This window comes from Manacus candei, unplaced genomic scaffold, assembly GCF_025592945.1.
Source record: "Manacus candei isolate 608988 ecotype Guabito, Panama unplaced genomic scaffold, ASM2559294v1 h1tg000114l, whole genome shotgun sequence".
NCBI lineage: Eukaryota > Metazoa > Chordata > Aves > Passeriformes > Pipridae > Manacus > Manacus candei.
The window spans coordinates 108,830-125,468 of record NW_026138162.1 but is presented as its reverse complement, the minus strand read 5'-3'; the positions used below and the strand labels follow the sequence as shown (position 1 = coordinate 125,468).

Genomic DNA, 16,639 nt, shown 5'->3' with positions numbered 1-16,639 from the left:
TTAAATTTAATGTCACTTATACATCGGCAATCAAAAATATGATGATTGTCCATAACCTGGTGCACTATAGGAGAAATCAGCCCAAAATGGTCAAAGCTTTGCCTTCAGTAAGGGACAAGATGCTTTTGGGCTCCACTAGGAAACAAGGGTATTATTCCTTATGTATTTGAGTCCTACAATTGTGACTATTTACCATTTTCATATTTTACAGAGAAATAGAGAATGCAGTGTTGGGCCCAAAGGCTTTCTACTTCAGTTCTCTTATTTCTTTCCTCCCAACTGTTTATAGATTTTGTTTGTTCTTTTTTTCTTTCTTTTATGTTTTTTCCTTTCCTTATTTTTTTTTAAGTGGGAGAGTATCTGTTCTATATTTATATGAATAGCAGTTTTAAAAGTATTTGGCTTCCCGCTTCTTTGAAGTCTCTGCAGATGCTGTGTGTGGATAGGATCCCATCAGTCGAACAATATTAGTGTGGCTGCACAATTTATGGAAAACCAACAACGTGTTTACCTTTTGAATTTTTCAGGATCTTGCTTAGGTCTCTAGTTATAGGATGTGCTTATTCTGTTTCATTGAGCAAGACTGGGAATGAGGAAAGCCCTGCTATCTTTGCACCCCTTGGTTATTAGCAGGGAATATATTTTATGAGAGGGGAAAACTTGTGCTTTAGCAGCAAGCAGGGGTAGAGAACATGTCATGGGTACTATGGACGACTAGACTCAGATATTTTCTTCTGGACCTAAAGTTCCTTCTAATTTGAAAGCAGAGCCTTCGTATGGGAGATTTTAAAACTACAGATGGAGAAATGGAAAGCTTGTGAATATGTTTATATGAAGTTTTAAGTAACATGTAATTGTTTTTATTTATTGTGTGAATCTCTTCTGTAAACTGTATCTGTATCTGCTAATTTGAACCAGGCACATGCAAACCCTGTACTTACAGTACCTTTGTTCTCTCTTGAAATGCCAGTGTGCAGTTTTCTGCATGAAGTCTCTGTCTTCACAACAGCAAATAGCCAACCGAGAACCAAAAGGGAAAAAACTCTAACTGATGACTTTCTGGAGGGTTTTCCTTTCAGTGAGAGAAAGATATTATGTACTGTTTATTATATTTAAAAATAACACTCTGAAAATGTGAAACCCAGAAGAAAAAAACAGAGGCAAGTGGGAGAAATCATTGGTTATTATATGCAGAAGATAGCTAGCAAGAGTGCAAATATACTTTTTGAGTGTAATGGCTTTAGTGAGTCATAATTGTTTCCAATTATTTACTACTGAATAAATGACAGCTATAAAAAGGCAATATTTGTTTTCTACAAAAAAAATAAATATGAGGTTTACACAGGGAAAAAGTTCCTTGAGGTAAAAGATTTTCACACAGCTTGCTTTTACTTTAGCTATCACCATGCTGAAGATGTTCAGTTTTCAAGACTTAATTTAGGTTGACACACTGTGTTATGCCATCAAAACAAAATGAAAGACAAACACTTTGGAGTTTGCCTGTATTACATTATTCTTTAATATAAATGACATAGAAGTTTTACAAATTAAAGAGATTGACCTTGGAGTATTAAGAGACTGCAGAAGATTCTTTCCAGGTGATGTTTTTGTTGAGTATAGGTTTAGCTTTGTAGATTGACAGTAGGAATGTGCAGCCTACCTTTGATGTGCTTGCTACTCATTGATATGGGTTGAAGAATCCCAGTTTAAAGAGGGCTCAAAATCACTCTAAATAGATACTTCTACAAATGGTGTCCCAGTAATGTCCATATTTGCACTTCTTTCACTTCATATATTTCTATACTTATGATTTTGCTTACAATCTAAATTCCACAAATTCGTCAGATGGAGGAGCCTGCATATGTCTACTTAACAATTAAAAACTTTGTTTAAACAACAAAAACAGTAAAGGATGCTGAAAAATGTACAATGTGAACAAGTGAACAGTGAATTATTTTTTTTTTGTTGTAGATACATACATGGATTGATATCAATTACTAAACCCTTATACCATACCATACTCTGCAAGGCAGTAAAGTCATTAAAACTGCTCTTGTGACTAAGGTGAGAGGGATTTGAACTACAGAAATTTAGTCATTGAGCTCCAGGTATAGATTACACATTTTTTACTGCAGACTACTCAATACTTTGTTCAATACAATGATGTTAGGCCAATTTTGAATAGGAGAATGGCAACCTTTAAAGAATTATGTATACAATAAGAATTTTTTTTATTTTTCCGAAAATAATGATATTAGCAACCACTTTATCTGCCTCTGCTAAATAGATACATTCAGAATTATCTTAGAGTTATAGTGGATATTTTTAAACCTCCAGGGCTTGAAATAAATTTAAAGGAGGTAACTCTCACCTTCTCAAGTCTCAAGATGATTTGAGAGTCTTTTTTCCTCTACTATTTTTGTGTGTGTGTGGCTATAAAAATAACCTCACTCACTATTTTTTTTCTATATCATAGCTTAACAAATATTTACTCCAAATCTCATATACAGTGGAATCTGAAAACCTGCAGCACTCAGTGAACTGAAAAATGCCACAGAAAGCATGCTGGAAAAGAAGGTTGAAATAAGTCAGTTTAAAGCACAGTTGACAATTCTCTTTGATGTTATGCTTGCTCTTGTACATCTGTAATGTTTCATTTATTCTACATCAATGAATCATCTCCACTTTAAAGTGAAGTTTCTGGTATTTGGCATTAATTGTTAGCAACGATTTTTTGAACAGGCCTGTAACAAGAGATACTTCAGCTGAAACACAACCGAACCCCATCTTTAGACACCTATTTGTAATTTCCGATCTGTACTGCAGAGCGTTCATGGATACATCGGAAAGCAGAGGGCTGGATTTCCCAGTACTGCACGGGATTGCTGAAAAGACTCACACCAGAATAGCTAGCCTTTTTGGTGTTGTAGCCAAGGGGGCAAAAGTCGTTGATACCAATGGAAGCAATTTTGTTGTTATGAAGATAGACCACCTGAAAAGCATGGAAGTACAGAAGTGAGAAATAGAGTTATTGTACAAATAAGATAAATTATTTAATATCATTTATAAAAATATATTATTTTATATCATTTATTAAATGCTTGCTATGTTTTTTGCAACATTATACAGAATAACAGCACATCTTTTTTCCCAAACACATCCTTGATTCAGCTTACCTTTTGAAATACCTGCAGTACACTCAATACAATAATTTCTACAAAAAGTGCAGAAACTGTGCAAGGCAATCTAATAACATTACCGTCATGTGGTAACGGTAACCAAATAGGGAGTCAAAGATGTGTAATTATTAATAAAGTGCTGTGGCTCAGAAGCATGTGCTGTATATAGAGAATGCATTTGGTGCTAATTAGTTTCTCTCCAGCTGTAATGCTTTCACTCTCATGAGAGCAACAGCACAGGACTCAAAACCAAAGTAGTCACTAACTAATGATTTAAAATAGGTGATGAATATTAGTTTGCTCCTGAGTCATAATTTCTCATTAATTTTGCCAAGCTACACACAAGGGGTGATTTACATTTGGGAGTCTTCATTCTTTGGGAGGCTTTTTTCCTGTAAAATCTTAGTCCAGGTGAAGATTTTAGCTGCTTCCAAGAGGCCATATTTCTAGATATCCAGCCACAGGGACCCTAAAAATACTGCTGAAGTGAAATGCCTATTGTATCTCTTTGCCCTCCTGAAGGCACAGCTTTGTGAGATAACAAAGGAAAGGTTTTTGGGAAAGGTTGCAAAATGTCACTGAGTAGAAATGAAAAAAAAAAATCAGCAGAAGAAATGTTCTTTGAAAGTATTTTTTAAGTAAAGAGGAAATCAAAGCACGCAAAATATCTCATATTTGTTGTGGTCCCTAAGACACACAGAGACAGCAAGTGTACACCTCCAGATCTATATACCTCCATAGCCACTTCCACAAAAATCATAATAAGAGCTTTTCTGTTGTATGAAACCTTTCCACAACAATTCAAGAGTTTATGAAACTTGCATCAAGTTACCTTTTGCACAAATACCGTGTATGTTTCTGTTCAGTACTGAATAAACACACAAATACCATTTGGAATCTTTCAACTATTGCTCTCTGAGACAATATGATAAACTTTACCTGGATATATTTGTGATCACCCAGTCCACCAGGTACCCTGACAAGTTCATTGTTGTTCAAATGGAGCTCTCTCAGATGAGGTACATTGTTAAGAGAGCCATTCTCAACTGAAGAAATACTGTTGAAACTGAGACCCAATCTAGAAAATAAAAACAAACAAAAACAATAAAACAAAACAAACAAACAACCCTCCCCCACAACAAACCAACAATAAAAACATGTTAAACTTGCCCTCATAACCATCTTCCTTGAGTTGATTCCTTCTCTACATTACTGTTGTAGAAGAGATCAGACTAATTTTCAGAATTATGTCTGAGCTAGAGTCACCATGGAGTTTAAAGGAATATATTCAAATAAGCTTGGTATCTGATGTGAGCAATCATAATTATCATTATATCATTCAACTTTTGCTTATGGTACTGCATACTCTCTGAAAGGCCTTTGAAAGACTCGAGTAATTTTACAAGGAAAATGAACAAACAAAAAGGACAAATATTAGCCATCTACTAGAACTCAAGAACTCAAAAGAGAATGAGCAGTACCTACACCAAGCTCTTTCATGGAACATTTAACAGTTTAAAATACTTTAACACAGTCAGAAAAAATGTCCTGTTTCTCAAAGTTTAACTGTGCTTTAGGGTACCTATTAGACTGTTGAGGTTGAGTTGACATGATCCAGGTTATATGATTCTTTCCTAATATCTCTACAGACTTAGATGTGTAAATTAAAGCTGGTTTTGGTAGCTTGTTTCTGTGGCACAATGGGCATGCTGCCCTTAGATCATCCCATATGGTCTCCTGGAGCTCTCCCGTAGCTCCCTCCTTTCTTCATCTGTCTTCTCTGTTACGTCCAATCCTTGTTGCTCCTTGTTCACCAATCTGTATTCTGCCTTACCTCTCAACTTTGCAAAAGAGAACTTCTGATTGTGCTCGGGTTACTTGCTTGAGAACAGAGCAGAGTGGTTTATGACTTGGTGCCTGCTCTGAGCAGCTCCACATATCTACACCATGATCAACAGAATATCTTGTTTCTCCTTACAGAACAGCCACAATAGAAGCAGCCCAAGGTTAGACATTTTTATATTGGCACTTGCTGTGTAAAACTTTATGTCTTCAGATGGACTTTCAACAATTCTGTCCATGTGATGCTGCCTGTAGTGTTATCCAAGTGTGAATGTGAAAGAGCAGAAAAACTGTCATCTGCAGGACAACTCACACACCCCACAGCCCACACCTCCAATAAAGTAAATTACTCTCTACCTGAGTAGTTATCATACTGTTTTGGTTTTGGAAGTTTTCTTTATAATTTCTCTGAAGAATGTTACATTCTATACTAAACCTCTGTTATAAACAATAGGTGCCTCATAGTCCTCTATCCCATAATTATGGTATCTTTATTTTTTTCATTAAAATAAACGAACAGACATTTTTTGAGCAGAGATAAGTCTGTGATCAAATATGAAGATAAAACTAAAATGAAATATCTTATTTTATAAGCTCTAGAAAATTGCTCTAAGCTTTATCATTTGGAATTGTCAGACCCAAAATATGTGTTACTGTATACTTCATTGTATTAAATTGCTGTCCATGCCACTATAAACAGTGGTAAACTTAACTCCTATTGCTAAATAATCTCTATTTGATTTCTAGTTTTCAACTTCATTTTGACAAGCAGAATGGTTAAGAGGAAGATCCATGAATTAGATCCAGTAATTTGACTAATGGTCTGATTAATAGTCTTCTTGATCAAATAAATTGTTTTTATACTAAAGTTTTAAAGTATTATATCATCAAAATAAGTTGTAGTAAAGGCCCATTTTACTCTGTTAGCATATTTTGTGATGTGAACAAATTCACAAATAATTCCATATAACTGCTCTTTGGGAATTCTCCTTACATTTTCCTACAGTTAGAGAAACTAATTCAACAACATATTCACAGATTAGCAGATTAAAATCAATCTTACAGTGACACTTTTTCATTTTTTTTTTTTAATCATGTTTCTGGACCCATTGGAGACTTGCCTTTCTTGAGAAGCAAAGAAACCACTGTTGAAAGCAGTTTTGGTTCACATGTGCTTTTTTCATTAGTTTCCAGGGCAAATAGTATGACCAAGAAAACTGCATAAACCAAAGATGGACATAAAATTAAAGAAATATGATATAATCTAAAAAAAAATCTAATTTTTCCCTTTATCTCTTTTCTTTTTTTCTTTTTTTTGTTTTTGTTTGTTGTTTGTTGTTTGTTGTTGTTGTTTGTTTGTTTGTTTGCTTGCTTTTTGTTTTTTAATAAATCAAATAAACAGTTGTCTTGGACATACCTCACTCATAGTTGAAAACAGATGGAAAGTTTTGTTATAATAAAGTTGTTGGGTTTTTTTTTAAATCAGTACACAAATCCTTAGAAGCTTTTCCTGTATCATTGATGATAATGCTCATGAAGCCCAGACTGATGTTCTCTAATTGTGAGTGTATGACAATTACAATTTCAACTAATATTTTATGTGAACAGATGAAACTAATTCATACTTTGCCAAGTTGGTGAGTCCAGACAGACTTTCAGCATCAATTTTGCTGATTTTGTTGCCATCAAGATGAAGTTCAGTAAGGGATGGGGGAAGGCCTGAAAACAAGAACATCATCAAATTGCTTTTGATTATACTGGATTACTATCATTTAAAAAAAGACTTGCATTTTTAACTTTTACAGTTAAAAAAAGACTTTTAATAGCATGCTCAAGAACAATTCACTGAATGAAACAAAGAACTTTCACAATCAGGGAAAATTAAAACAGCTAGTAACAATTTATTTAGCATGAAATAAGACCAAGCTCCTAAGGTCATTACAGAACAGTTAACTCTTGAAAAATACCTCTTGAAATTCTTCCCAGATATGATTTCTAGCCTTCATGATTGTGTAAATGGGACATGCATAACAGTGCAAGAGAAAGAATTTTCATTTTAGCCAGAGTATCCACACACATAAATGTACTAACATTTAGCACCTAGGTATTTAACAAGTAACAGCAGTAGAAAATGCAATTGTAAGGATGAGGTAAAATAATTTTAAATTTTTTTTTTAGTTAGGGTACATACTAGTTTACAGATTCTGTTTATCAGGGAAAAAAAAGGAAACATTTTACCTATCCAAAGACCCTCAAAGGAACATCCAAAACAGATGTGGGAAGAAAAAAATAACAACCAGTTTAAACTTTCAAAAAGTTTTCAGCCATTCTAAAATAATCAGTTGGCTGAAGTATGAATAAGTTGAATCTAATTTGTTCTGGATTGCACCTTTCTGGTTTGTTTGTTTTATTTTTAATAAATCACAATGAAGTTGTTTATGTCATAGCAATTTGCAATTAAGCACTTTTAAAAATAGCAAAGGTTGCTATTTTGTATAGGGAAAGTATTTTTGGCTTCAAACCCACAGACTTGTGGAGGGCTGATTTTATGCTTTTAGAATTTCAGGTAATTCTACATGAGTTCATATCCGCTTAATATTAATCAGGTTCAACAACCAGGGTTGGAGGTTAAAAACATTCTTCCACTTTATATTTCAGCTATGGGACAAGAAAAGCCAAATAACACAAAATGGCTTACTTTTTACAGTACACCTCTCGTGGAGCTTCTCATAACAGAGAGACAAAATTTTCCAAACTACTAAGTAGAGTCAACTGATCAAAAAACATAGTCAAGTAATAAATACTGTAAGGACTGGCTCAAAAAGCTTCTACAACATTTTTTTCCCCAACTGACTGGAAGTCACTATATTATACCTGTGCAAATCTCTGAAATATTAATTGAATTTCTTACCTTTTGGGATGCTAGTAATGTTGGTGTCCGCAATACGGATGTAGGAGAGCCTCTTCATCCCCTGAAAAGCTCCATTTTCAATGCCTGAACTCTTGATTGGATTGGTGCCTAGTTCTGCCAACAAAACATGGTCATGAGCTGTGATGCAGTGTAGGTACCTATATTCTTCCAGTCAAAACTAATTTGGAGGTACTATTTATTGGAGTGCTTCTTGGCTTTCTACATGAAATCACTGATTGAACTAAAAACAACATCTATGAAAAATACTGAGTTGTTTTTGTTATATTTTCTCATGATCATACCTAAGACAATCACTTGATTCAGTCCGTTAAAGACAGTTTTCCTCAACTTGGAGATCTCATTCTCATGAGCCCGTATCTCCTGAAGAGACTTCGGCATATTTTCTGGGAGTTCCTTCAGGTTGTTCTTAGACAGGTATAGTCTTTCCAGTTTCTTCAGAGGAGCAAAAGCTAATGGGCTTATTTTGCTGATTTTGTTGTTAACAAGGATCAATGCCTGTGGAGGAATAATGAAGGAGATCTCAGATGATCACAAGGGAAATTACTTTAGGAATGAAGCATTTAAAAATTCGTATTATTTTCTAGAGCCTTTTGGTCAATTTAGTAAGCTGAAGAAAATGCAATGCAGTATTAAAGAAAAGAGATTATAATCTTTTGAAAAAGTGAAAGATAAAAAGTCCTACAGAACAAACGCAAGTGTTGTTTCATTGCTGAGACCATATGCAGCTTCTGTTAGCATCCATAATTTATGCCCACGAATAAGTACAACCTTTCCATTTGAAAGCTGTAATGAACAAGACAGTCACAAAAGGTCCAAATATTATCATTTTTGCTTGGGTTTTTTTCTCATTTTGTTTATTCTGAGGGTATTTTTATGCCTTGCCCATCATCACACAACCATTCTAACCAGTTTCTCCTGAATAAGAAATTCTATGACTCAGTGCAGTGAAGGCACAGCCCAGCTTAATAAAAATATACATAGCATCACCTCTTTCCTCTCAGTCTTATGACTGTGCTTAATAGATTTCTATCTGATAACAGCCTCATTTTTTGCAGAGATATATAAGTGGTTTTTTTTTTGTTAAAGTAACTTTGTATGGAAGGGGAAAAATCTGAGGCATCATACTCCAAGTCCTGCAGTTAGGGATCATGGACCCACTTTGCCTTCCATGTAGGTGCCTGATCCAGTTCTCACCACTGTGATATCTAGACTCCAGGTAACTCCAAGCAAATGAGCTCTCTATACAGCTGAGGGACAAAGGCCTCCATGAAAGTTCTGTTACTTGTAATAGGTGACTCCACATGCCTCTGAAATTTTACATTATTGCTGAGTCTCTTATTGATTAATCAACCATGACACAAAAAGGGAGGAGAAAGTCCCATTACTGTCAGAACATAACACACATAATGGAAAGTATTTGATATGATACATACTTGAATGAAACTTATAATTTCATCTGTTTGCTATCTACATTTGCTATCTTACAGTGCTGCATGTTAGTTGCAGTGAATTAGGTAGAATGGACCATGTAAACATAGATATAATATCTGCTTTTATTTATTACTAGAGAATAGATACAGAGCATCTTTGTTCTCTTCCTCCATTATGCTAATTTCAGATACAGAAGAAAAAAGTTGCTGTGTATACTATAGTTAACATTCAGAGCATTTTAATACACTTTCAATATTTTCAGAATTACAATTTAGTCTGTTTCTTGGAGGAAAATGGAGCATTCAACTCATTCCACAGTCAGTTAATTATTAAAACAGTGGCAAGGCTGTCAGCATCTGTGACAGCACCTCTCTCTCATGTAAACTGAAAGAGAAGTGAGAAGATAGTTTTAAATGGTGCCTGATGTGTAGTTTTCCCCTAATGTACTCGTCTTACAGATCATCCTGAGCAAAGCAAGCAGTGTGTTCTGTACATGGTTTCATTGAGTACACGTAAAACGGAACATATCTCATTTTAATTTTATATGTTAACTAGAAATAACACATATGCAAGAGGAGGTAGAAGAGGTCACTCGTAGCTCAGTAGAGTATTTCCCTAACAATAAGCCTCTCCCAAAATAAGTATGTTGGCCAGTGGAAGCCATGGCCCTTACTCTCTTTTATTTGAGACTGAGCTATAAGAACTGACATGAGAACATACAGGGTACTCATCAGGTGTGGTCTCTTGATTCATCACTGCCAGAATTGTGATACAGACGTAGATTCTGCCCACAATGAAATGCAGCTACCTGTGCAGTATTAGGACACGGCAAACATCCCAGTTATTGAAAAGCGGTACAGTTTGAATTATACAGATTAATCTCTTACATTGTTTTTATTGCAATAATTGAATGTTCTACTGCTAATTACATTCTTCTTTATTTTTCTTAATTTCATAATGGATTTCTTTTCTATAGATCTCTAAGTCTACATTTAATGAGTTTGGACTCATCTAATGAGTACTTGAAATTTTTATCCTGCATCTTGCTTGGTACTGCTTCGTAATTTATTTCAGCTAAAAGCTGCATTATCTTTCTTCTTTCTTTTTTCTTTGATTTAACTTTGTTATCTTTTAGATAAAAATCTTTGAGCTGTGATTATCACAACAGATAATCTAGTATGAAATATTTCTTGATGGAAACAGGTGGGTATACATTCAGCTAGGCACTGCAATGTAAATATTCTCTTGAGTAGTTATGTTAAGAGGATGTTATATCTTTTCAGAGCAGAACTGATAGCCTTGACCAAACCCAGAAGTTATCTAGGTACCTAGGATTATTCTGTTCTGCTTTGCCAGTTCTTTCTCTGGAATATGTTAATGGTATCTTGGGGAAACACACAGAACTGTTGTTTTATTCAAACACTCAGAAAGTCTCTCAGAAATGATGGTGTCTATCAAAAGCACATTTAAAAATACTAATTTCTCAGTGGAAACATGTGTATGGTAGTATAAGGTGGGAAGGTATCATAAGTCAAAGTTTTCAACTTTTTTGTACCAGAATATCATTTCCCACTTGGACCCTCCTCTGCAAATCCTTGCTCCCAGTATTTTAAACCTGCATTATTTTTCCACATTGTTGTGCAGCTGCAAAGAAATAAAAATAAACCACACTAGAGTTTACAAGAAAAGTTTTACTATCTCCCAGAGCAACAACAAATGATGAAGACAACACACCAGTATAGCACCTGGTAAGTCATAGCCCTGGATTCCCTTCCCACTTCACAATAACTCTATTATATGCAAGACTTAAAGAACTAAGTTATTAGGCTTGGAGAAATGCTGTTTACTTTCCTCAGAATGTGTCCCGTATGGTTTGCATGCAACAAAAGCTAAACCAAATCAAAATAAAATAAAATTAAAAACTCAGGGGATTTTAGAGGTCAATGAAAACAGGAACTAGGGGAGGAAAAACCTAGGGAAAACATCTGCAGGCAGTGTTCCTGAGCAAAACCAGGTCATGTGGACTAGCTATCCTGAATAAGGACCAGATGGCATGATAGGACATTCTATGCATCCTGTCAAAGAACATAACAAAAATTTTGTACACAGCAAGGAGTAATTGGAGAGGAAAATAAGGGTAAACCTGAAAGTGCTCAAAATGCTGGACCCCTTGGTCACAGACATCAGTTGCAATGCAGCTGGTATGAAATGATTTGGCAGAAATCTGACAGCCTAGAACAGAGAGTCACAAGAAATGACACTTTTATTTGAAAATCTACCTTCTTCCACACTTCTGCTTTTAGTGGAGGAAAAAAATATTTAATTTAAAATAAATGTACTAAAAAAAAAAAGAAGAACATCAACAATTCACAATAAAAAACGCTGAGCATACAAAAGTACAGCTTTCAACATGACCTGGTACGGATGCAAAGATACATAGCCATGGGTAAAAAAAAGAGACAAGAAACAAAGAGAAAATAAAAAAGGTATAAATACATCAAGTATTAATATATCACTTAGCCAGGTTTAGAAGGTTCAGAGTAATTCCCCATGGATAAGAAAAAACTTAACTTCCATCTTCATTTTCCTGAGATAAAGCCTTTTTCCTTTATCATAACATCGGATGTAAACATTGCGCAGTAAACACTAACATTTTTATAATATTGCACCACATTAGCATAACCTGTAGTTAAAGTGGTGTTCAGAGAGGAAAAAGATCCAAGATTTGCTCTGAAGATGACTTTCTTTTTAGTGAAACACCTCTGGTAGTTCTGAAGTCAGGAAAAAAAGAAAAATCACTGTGTGACAGGAATAGATGCTGGCTATGTTGAAGTCAGTGGGAGTCTGGCTGTTTAGCTGCCTCTGACATGATTTCTACCTCAAATATTTATTTCCAAAACAAAAAGGGGGATTCACAATTCAGGAAAATTTTGGAACCCTTATTGGCATGCTTTTGTCAAAACATACCCTGACAGACTGCAGAGGGAGCATGCGGTAGTCATGTAGGAAGTAGCATAGGGTTTTTCTTCTCGAGGTTACTAAAACTTACAATTTTTGACCTGTCTAGGAGTGGAGAGCAGGGGATTTATTTTTTCTTTTTTTGGTGTGTAATTTCATTATATTAGAATCTCAGGAGATTGTTCTGAGGGGTTTTAATCCCCCTTCATCTTAATTTAGAATAGTTTGAAGTGAGAGCCTTGCAGACATCAGAATTAAACTGTACAATTAGCAGCAAACTCTTATCAGCCGTACTATATAGTGAAACACCTGTTTTGCCAGCTGGGGATGGTACTCTTATCTAACCTATCAGTTTTTTAATGATGCATGCATCCTTGAGGGTTTAAACTGAAAACTCAATCCACTTACCCAATGGAATGTCTTTAATTTCCTGGGTTATGTGTTACATTTTTTCCTGGTTTTTATTACAGTTCTGCTAGGAACAGTTATTTCTTAAGAACTTTAAGCCCAGGAGCTAGGCATCTACATAAAAACAATAATAAAATTCATCCCTTTTGTTTGCCTTATGTTTTCAGTTTTTAAGTCATACTCATAACCTGGACATATAGTCAAGGTTTTCTGCCAAATTATTAGGGGCGCATGTACACTTAGGGAAAAAACAAACAACTAAATAACACAAACAAAACCAAACAAAAATAACTCAGAACTTGACATTCTTCTCTAATTGTCCAATCCCAGGATCAAGAGGACAAAACTAAGAAAGACAAGGAAAAAGGGATGACATAGAAGCAATAGGGAAGAGATGAATGAACTGTGAAGAAAGAAGATGACAAGACCCTGAAACAACAACCTGACAGTACAGAAGCCTGTGCAAAGTAGTTTGATCACATACACAGAAACTTGTTGAATAATCTCACAAAGTCAATGAGGCTGCTGCAGATCTAGTTTGCCTGGCCTTTGAGCTCTCACTGGTAACTCTCGTGCAACATGACTTGCACAGATGATCAGGGAGCAGCTGGCTCTACATTTCCCTTTTCCTTTCAACCCCGTCCTTGTCTACTATGACAAGCATTTTTGTAATTAATTAAATTTATCACAATTGACTTGATTACTTTATTGTTGTATTCTATAATTTATTTTTTTTTTTCATAAACTTGGTATGCTGACTCTTCCCAGAATTTTAAGGGCCTAAAAGATCTTCTGTCCTGTTTTTTTCGTAACATGAGAAGACCTTTACCTGCTGCACAGGAAAAATGTTTTTTGTGCATGTGGTATGTTGCATGCTTGTTTCAGTGGAAAATCTCATCGTGTGTTAAGGATAACGCAAAGGAGAGTCTGAGGAAATGAAAACTCTCTAAGGGAGTACTGTATTTCAGAAAGATTAAATTTTTTTCCCCTCAGAATATTTTTTAGAAACCTACAGCTGCACCAACTGGGAGAGAAAAAAAGTAAACTTTAAATATATATCTGTCAGTCCTGCTAAGAATGTCTGCCATCAATAATAGGAGGAGCTGAGTTCAGAGGTAGAACCTGGACAGAGATATCTCTCCTTGTGTTTTTCACAGTATGACAGTAATTAATGATTCTTCATTCTGTGATTTACTGAGTATTGTGTTTACCTAACTTCTCTTTCTGCCTGGGAAAAGGGAACTGAACCTGTAATGACTCATCAGAAGACTGGATTATTCCATTTTTTTTTTTTTATCTGTTAGGAGCTTTTCTATATCCCTGGAAGATGTCCTTAGACTTTTCTTCAGTTAAATAGTTTATTTATTTATTTATTTATTTATTTATTTATCTATTTAAAGAAAAGTTTAAAGTTTGAAAAGTTTAAAGTTTTTTTTGAAGAAAAATATGTCATGAAACTTTTCTAATACAATACATTATTTTTCCACTTGCTATTACTACAAAGAATGTTTCATTTTCTTTGCCCATATGTTTAGTGCTGATAATCCTTTAGTGTGGATATGGCTGCAACCTTAAGTTCCAAGCTTAAGTCTTTGGTCTTTTCCTTCAGTTTAAATAAAACTGGTTTTAGCACTGTTGTATGTACCACCATGGCTTTGCATAGTTCTGCAAGCTTCAATTAAGTAATACTCTATTTGATTTCAGGCCAATAACACATTGATCTTCTTGCACTATACTAACACCGTGTCATTGAAAAATTCCTGTTGGAAAAGCATGCAGTCACTATTCTGTTGTTTGTGCTCTTCTTATAGTGATCTATTACGCAGTAGTTTCTTTTACCTCCTTTTCCAAGTGCCAGGCATTATGCTGGTTTGCTTTGGTTTTGCCACACAGCAGGCAACTCCATGTGTTGTTTGTGTAGACTCCTCCTCTACTCTGCATGAGGGCTTACTCATGTAGTATTTTGGATTCTTTATTGTGTCCATGGGGTCAAAGTACTGAACTTTATCCAGAAATGTCAGCCTGCCTGGAAAATTCCGACAGTTTCATAGAAATAGAAGACTTTTTTCCTGGCTTTTTCCAATAGCGTCTGTTTGATTTTTTGCCACAGGTCTAAGTTATAAGCAAGTTTTTTACATAACATAAGTCAGCTCTCTGAAACCACAAAACTCAGTCCTCCACCCTTAAAAAAGACTCAAGTCCCCTGGTTAAAAAAAATAAAATCTTGTCTGTCAATTTTAAACTGAGTAAAGTCTCACTGAGTTTTTTTAGTAAAACATTAATAATTTAGTCACTTTTTCCTGGATAATTTAAAACTATAAAAATATGAAGCATAACTCTTGACTCGGGTGTTTCCTGGCAGGAATCTATTATTTGCAGGTAAATAGTCCCTTAGTTGTATCCTTTTCTAATTGCTTGTCTTATTTCCACAGCTGCAAATTTTAGCTGCTCTTTTATCTACTTCGGAAAATTTCCAATACAAAGAATATTTTTGTAGGTTCTAATTTCTCTTTCATCTCATTGCTGTGTACCCTACAGAGCAGAAGTAGCTACATTTGTGCTGAAAGAGAATCCTTGGGCAAGTTATAGGCGAATCCTTTCTTCTCTTGTTAATTATTCTGGGGTTTAGTACTAGTTGAATCTTAGGTTCAACCCAACTTGCTCATGAAAATCCCTTCTAAAACTATTACAGTTGTGGTTTGTGATATCTATAGGTATTAGGAAGGTATTTAAAAGGATTATTCAAAAGGAATAAACTGTGTATATTATCCATTTTGGAGTTTAAGGAATTGTTCACTTAAGTGATCCCTTTATGAAAAAGGTTAACTTCACTTTCTGGGTTTAGATTTTGGAACAATAATACCGACAGTTTTTGCAAATCTTCCTGTTTTAGTAGAATACAAGAAGGTTTAATAATATCTAAGAAATATTTGAATTTTTGAACATCACACATCACATCAAGTGTGACATTAACTCAAGCTATGTTTATCAGAAAATACGATTAAAAAGAATATATATTATAGATAGATAGATAGGTAGATAGATAGATAATCACACACACACTTATCTCCTTAAAACAAAAGTTGCAATGGAGCTCTGCTAACAATGTTTTTGAGTTTTATTTCCTAAAAGCAACATTTCCCTTTCACTATCACTCTGAAGAATATTTAAGTTAAAGTTGAGGAATGGGAATTGTTCCCAGCTATTGCACAGGAATATTCCTCCTGAGAGCAAAGATGGTGCCTAGTTACATAAATGTACCACATGACTAAATTATTTTGGGGAGGAGATCATAGAGTCACAGAATCATAGAATCATAGAAAGGTTTCGGTTGAAGGGAGATCTTAAGAAAATCATTATTTGTTCTTGAGTAAATTCAGGAAAATTGCAGTTTTGAAGGTTATTTGTCAAAAATTTTGTTAAAGTTGTCACTTTTCTGTATGATTTCCAGTCATCCCTAAGCATGTACTGGGTACCTTTAGGAGTAAGCCAAACAAATAATGAAGAGTTACCTATTTAATTCATTATTAAATTGTATCTGTTGCAATAAAAGGAAAGAAAGAAAGAAAAAAAAAGCAAAGAAAAAAAGAAAAGAAAGAAAAGAAAGAAAAGAAAGAAAAGAAAGAAAGAAAGAAGGAAAGAAAGAAAGAAAGAAAGAAAAAGAAAGAAAGAAAGAATGAAAGAAAGAAAAAGAAAATCCCTTAGAGTTAGCTTCAATGAGATAAAATAGTTCACAATGGTTTAACTCATGGCAGGATGTGTAACAGACTTGAGCTTAATGCCAAGTAGGCAGGAGTCAAAATCACTAGGAGCATTGATTTTCACCTGTAATACCATGCTCTGACTAATTCAATGCAGTGTCTCAGGAAGGATTGCTAAAAGATTTATT

At 34.7% G+C, this 16,639-nt stretch overlaps 1 protein-coding gene across 1 annotated transcript in view; it reads right to left on the bottom strand.

Moving 5' to 3' along the window:
- Positions 1-1,495: 1,495 nt before the first annotated feature.
- Positions 1,496-16,639, bottom strand: part of DCN (decorin) — a 37,522-nt gene continuing 22,378 nt past the window's right edge. Inside the window, exons 4-8 of the mRNA XM_051770008.1 lie at positions 8,235-8,448; positions 7,933-8,046; positions 6,647-6,740; positions 4,119-4,257; positions 1,496-2,992 (exon numbers count right to left, since the gene is read on the bottom strand). Coding sequence (XP_051625968.1) covers positions 2,798-2,992; positions 4,119-4,257; positions 6,647-6,740; positions 7,933-8,046; positions 8,235-8,448 — 756 coding nt within the window. The 3' untranslated portion in view covers positions 1,496-2,797. The remainder of the gene's footprint in view (positions 2,993-4,118; positions 4,258-6,646; positions 6,741-7,932; positions 8,047-8,234; positions 8,449-16,639) is intronic.